General features: G+C 47.6%; 1 protein-coding gene across 1 annotated transcript in view; it reads right to left on the bottom strand.

Annotated features, from left to right (window-relative positions):
• Nucleotides 1-1,697: 1,697 nt before the first annotated feature.
• Nucleotides 1,698-6,000, bottom strand: part of SP6 (Sp6 transcription factor) — a 72,503-nt gene continuing 68,200 nt past the window's right edge. Inside the window, exon 2 of the mRNA XM_086924296.1 lies at nt 1,698-4,408. Coding sequence (XP_086780422.1) covers nt 3,261-4,370 — 1,110 coding nt within the window. The 5' untranslated portion in view covers nt 4,371-4,408 and the 3' untranslated portion in view covers nt 1,698-3,260. The remainder of the gene's footprint in view (nt 4,409-6,000) is intronic.

Here is a 6,000-nt window from a genome sequence, read left to right as displayed (position 1 = left end):
TAGATGGCATGATAGCTGCCTGGTTGTGAAGAGGAATTGGGTCTTGGCAGTATGTATTGGGTACTCAATAAATGTCCTTTATCAGGCTCCTCAGATACCTGGGTACCCCTCCTAAGGACAGTCCTGGAGGAAGCCTGCACCCCCACAATATACCAGCTACAACACAATTTTGAGTAAGTGAAGAATAGGCAGGACCTGTAAAAGGCATGTAGGGCTTGTGCAGAGTTGATCCCATTAGATCAGGTAGCACTAATACACTCAACATGAAACTGACCCTTCGCCAGCTCTACAAGCATTTTAGAAGCACAATGATACCTTCTAGGAACTATCCAGTTCCCTTGACTGATCATCTCCCCTAGTTTACACACCTCTGAAAATCTTTAAAATTAGTCAAATCACCAGAATGAGTACCTGTGGCAACCTCACAGGCCTTCTCACAGTATTTGGAAGCTTCCAGGCTAACCCCCGTGACTGGGCAGGCTGATATTTCATAGAAAGAGCACATTCTTGGGCATGTGCATGCAATGTTTAATAACATTTTAAAACATATTTCCACCCCTATCACTGTCTCCTGAAATATAAGCGAATAGTCAGTTTTACCCTTACGTTTTTTCTTTAATAGGTAGTGAAGACATATTCATGTCTCCCCCAAAGGGAAGAGCTGGGCAGTTGACCTGTTCTGGCCTCAGGAGCACATCCCTTTCCAGAGGATATAGTATGCAGCTTGGTAGAGATTCTGTTAACAAAATTGATGAAATACAAAACTATCCACAGTGAAGACAGCGCTAAAGGAGAACATATCTAAAATCCGCCAGGCGTTACTGAAAATGTGCACACTCCTCAAGATGGCTGCCACAACATGGTGCTGTCACAAGAATGTTCCAGAAATTACCATATGAAAGTTTCACAGATATTGAACTGTCCAGTTGTCAATTGACACCCAAGGTTCCCACCAAGCACCTTGTCTTCCAGCGCTTTTCAAGTACAAATCCCTGGTTTTAATTGTGTTCATTCAACAAAAGCAAAGAAGGACTACAACTTGCAGTGAAAACATGGAGTTCTGCCGACATGGAGAAAGGTGGCAACACAATAGGCCCTACAGGTGGTAGGAGTGGATCAATGAACAGATCCTCCACATGAGGGGGAACTGGACGGCTTGGCTGACATGTCCAAAATTAAAGACTAAGGGCCATATGTATCAACACATTTCCCCATAGACACAGAATGGGCAAAACCCTTTGATACAACTGACACCGAATGATTAAAAAAACAAAAAATATTATTAATAATAAAAAAAGCACAATTCCTCCTAGTTCAGTGCACGTATTGGGCCGTTTGATGGGTCCTGGTGAACTCACTTTTATCTAATAGGTGGAATCAGTCACTCGCTCTCTTCAACCTGGATGGTAAAAACGAATTAAGAGGAGATACAATAAGACCCCATGTACATAAAGCTCTGAAGAAAGCTTGTGTGCAGCAGTTGTCTGTGAGTTGGTCCCCATATTTTGTCACATGAATATTATCGCACCTGCAGCTGCCCGGTTACAGTCTAAGGCAGAACTGTAGAATGAAAGGTCTGCAAGTGGGATGGGACATCTGAAGCCAACACTAACAGAGCTCTAAAGTTATACGGGCATATGCATGGGTAGCATATCCAAGCCCTGTTTTTTCCTCCCATTATGAATCCAGGTCCATAATGGAAAGTCTAAGGGCCTGATTTATAGTTTGGCAGGTAGGGTTCACCGACACAAACTTGATGGATATCCCATCTGCTGTAATTCAAGTACCGAGGGATATAATGCACTTGTAATACTGCAGACTGAATATCTTCATGTTTGTGATGAAGTATCCTATACACCAGACTCTACATCCGGCCCTAAAACCTTCACTGATTGGCTCGTCACTCAGGACCCGGGAAAGATCTCTAGCACCAAATGGCAGGAATCGTGTTAGGATCGTTTATACCGCTACCTCCATGTGACATACCACCAGGCACCACTCAGGAGCACGGATAGTAAAATGTCTCCTTCAAAGCAAACTACCTGACTCAAGCAGTGCTACTTTCTGCTCCATGGTATTGGGGTGCCTTGCTTCCAGTTGCTTAATCAGCTTTTACATTACTGATACTTGTAATCAGAAAGATCAATTAAAAGACACCAATAATTCCCAGAGGGATTTAGTTTGTTAAATAAAAACCCAGAGCTGAAAATAGAGTGACATGGTTGCCAAATACATGCTGGTATTCAAATGTTGAGGCCGCCCATCTATAAATGGCATACTGCCTCTACTGATCAGGCAGGAGCATTGAGAGCACGCTCACTAGATCTGCATATTTACACCAACGGAGAAGACAGCAAGGGCTTCGAAAAATACACTTTCCCCAAATAATCGATGGTTGGAGTTTAATAGTAAATGAGCCTGTCCTCGAACATATGAGCGTATTTCTACGACTCCCATATGCTATTCAGGGGAATGTGTGGAGAAACAGCAACTTCCGGGAGACACGAAAATACAGGAAAGCTTAAACAGTTAGAACACTGGCCCTATTATCTCAGCCTGCGTTCGGCAGGGCTTTCAGGGAGGTGTAGCCCCTCTGCCCTCCTCATGCAACACATGCGTTGTCAACAGAGGGAGAGAGCAGATGAGCTCAAAAGCTCACCCTGCATCGATTGAGCGAGAAGATAAAGCGTGGAGCAATTTCCGCCCTCCTCGTGCCTCAGATCCTTCCTACAGGTTCCCTGGGACATGTCCGGACAGATCCAGCTCTGGCATGAGCCGTGATTTGGGAACTGATTGATGCTAGGCCTCGCGCACAGACTCAGGCGGGTCACATCATGGCGTCTCTACCTGATGATGGTGGCCGGAAGGACCAAGAAACAGCAGAAAATGATTTCAGATACTCTTTCAGGTATTCCTATCCCACAATCCACAGCTGCACGCAGGCTTTCTCCCTTCACCTCCACAACAAAATACACAGTGTCTACTACAAAATGTAACTTTCCCTCCTTCCACTAAAAAAATAAATTAACCCTACTGAGGTGCTGAATGTTCATAGTTAAAAGTTTCTAAAGGCAGTCGGTCCTCGACCCCTTGTCCAACTAAGGAGGGGTAGGTGTGTTGATGAAGGCTCGAAGGAAGTCCAAGAGCCAGTCAGTCAAGACCCCACGAGAACCGCTAGATCTAGGCAGCAAGTGCAGTCTGTCTGAGGAAGGCCATCCCTGTGGACGGAGCATCTATGGCAGTAGGTCCCCGGAAGAGACTCAGTTCACTTGAGTGCCACTCGGGGCGCTGCCGTCAGGATCGCGCTTGGCTTTCCCGGAGGGTTCCACAGCATTCCCTTTGTTCTCTCCTTCTGCCGCTTCCCGGCCCCCCTCGTGGGTCTTCATATGCTTGGTGAGGTGGTCGCTTCGCATGAAGACTCGACTGCAGACTGAGCACGTGAACTTCTTTGCACCAGTATGGGTCTGCAGGTGCCGCTGTAGCTCATCAGAGCGGGTGAATCGCTTGCCACAGAAGAGCCAGTTGCAGACAAAGGGGCGGTCACCGCTGTGCCATCTCAGGTGGGCTTTCAAGTGAGAGGTCTTGGCATAGGCCTTACCACATCCCGGGATGTGGCAGTTGTGGAGGTGTTTCTTCCTAGTGCTGTCGTTGCTCTGCCCAAGGCGTTCCGCATCCACACAATTTGGGCAGCGGCAGACTGCTTGACCTGCACTCCTGGGCACGGAACGCCTCGAGTTCTTTGGGCGGACTGAATTCTCCATGGCTTGATCCGAAACATGAGGCTCTTGGGATGACTCCAGCTGCTTAAATCCTTCTTGGCCAATGAGATGCTGTGAAGAGGACAGCATGTGAGGTGGACCACACAGCTGATGCTCAGTTCCATAGCCACCAATAGATGACTGAAGTCCTCCTGAGTGAGTTGGTGCTTGAAGGTTACCTTGGCTGTGTTGCAGGTCCATCCAGCTGGAGCTGGCATGTAGATCCCACCAAGACGACATTCCCCCGTCTTCAGCTGAGTTACCAGAGTGTGTCTGTCTGAACCAGGGCTCGTAGTGGTGAGACATCTCTAAAGAGGGATGCAGAAGCTTCGAGAAGTGGCCCACCTCCAGGTTGTCGTCACTCTCCAGGTCCTCACAGTTCACTCGGCTCGAGCTGTGAGGCTCATAGCGGCTTGGCGAAGAGTACTGGTGCTGCGAGCTCAGCGACAGGTCGTGGAGCACTGCCGGCTGCAGCGAGGACTGAAAGTTGCTGCCTTCGGATCCACTATGGAGCTGATATGGTTGCAGTGGTTGCAGGTCCAGGTCTGGTGAGGAGTTGTGAGGTGTGTCCGAGCGTTGGTTCCCAAGGGAGCTACATACAGCAGTTAGCATTGCCGAACCCCGTAATTCAATGGAAGGCCGAAGGTGTCCTACAAGAGGAAAAAACATAAAACATGTTAGGATTAATATATCATTTCCAAAAAATAAATACGTATGCTTATCATTGGAATGGTATGCGTAGGGCAGTATGCTAACATGGCCTCACTGTCTTATCGAATGTCTCTGCGAATGATATCTGTGAAACTTCTTCCAAGATCTCTAGTTAAGTCAGGGACCATCGCATATTCAACCATTGAATATTCATGCCCTCCTTGGGAGCTTACTGCCCCCTACTCTGCCCCCCACCAGCCCTACCAGTTCAAATTCGCACACTGAATACACCTCACATGTTGTCACCTGAAAAAAAAGTTTTCTTGTTCAAAAGAGGACTAATCCAGACCAGATTTTCCAACCGGACGGTGATGTTTTGGTGCACGGATGACAGAAATATTTAAATATAGTTTATTACGCCATCTAAATATACTAAAAGACAGTCGCTCTAATAAGAGGCTTTGGGGGCTCGGATTATAGTAATTAACTCTCTGGTCGAGCTGTTGCACAGTAACAGAATGAGAGCGAGGGCGCTGGTAATTGCTCCTCGCGCCGACGGGGAGCGCGGGAGAGGTCCTGTGGAAGTCTATAGGGTAAGGGAGTGTGGCGACTGTGGCAGAGTTGAAGGCGGCCAGGCATGAACTCCACGCTGCTCTTAACACAGTAGATGGTTTGGTTTTTAGAACATCCAATATCTTCGCCCAGAGGTGTTGTTTCTGGTGAGAGTCTAATCAAAGGTGAGGTCCTTGGGAGTAATGTGGGTCAATGGAGGGGTGTTTGGAGGATCTAGGGAGGAGTGGAGGCTCCTTTTTGAGGAAGGTGTTCAGTGTGTGGGTCTTGGGGAAGGGTGGGTAAGTAATGTGAAGGTGTTTAAGGTGCAGTCACTAGAGTACTATTTGCCTCTGGGAAGGGTGTTCGGTGGGTTTTGGGAGTGGCTGTGGTAATGATGGGGGTGCATTCAGGCTGGGGTTTTAGACGTGGATGCGGTAATTCTGTGCAGGGTCGGGTAGGGTGACCACTTCACTTCATGTCATTTTGGCCACTATCTCTGCTCCTAAATTTTCCATCTCCAATTCTTGATTTCAAGCGTATTTGTCTAATTCGTTCAGTGTAAGCAAATCAAGACTACGACACCCAGATGGCATCAGGCTATTACATGGACTTTCAGAACTGGAAACAGACCAACAGGGAGGTAGGCACTCTCTGGGTGGGCTTTACCAAGAGTATGGGATAGTCACATGAAGGTGTTTAGGGTTGGGTCTTTTAGGAGTACTGTTTGGGACAGTGTTCAGGGTGGAGGACTTTGCAGTGTTGGCTAGTGGAAAGGTGCTTGGGGTGGAAATATTGGGAGTACTAAGGGAAATGATGGGAAAGTGTTCAGAATGGGGTCTCTGGAGTGTTTAGGTTCACACCTCAAAGGTGTTCGGGGTGAAGGGCTTTGAGGTGGGGTTGGCCAATGAGGAAACATTCAATCTGAAGTTCTTCAGATTGAACTCTTTTGCAGTAGTGCTGGCTAGTGGAAATGGGTCGCGGGGGAGGGGTGGTAATGATGGGATCTCTTCCGGGGGATGATGGTGTGCAATGGATTGAT

This window comes from Lissotriton vulgaris, chromosome 5, assembly GCF_964263255.1.
Source record: "Lissotriton vulgaris chromosome 5, aLisVul1.2, whole genome shotgun sequence".
In the NCBI taxonomy this organism is placed as follows: Eukaryota; Metazoa; Chordata; class Amphibia; order Caudata; family Salamandridae; genus Lissotriton; species Lissotriton vulgaris.
This window is presented reverse-complemented; position numbering and strand designations above follow the sequence as displayed.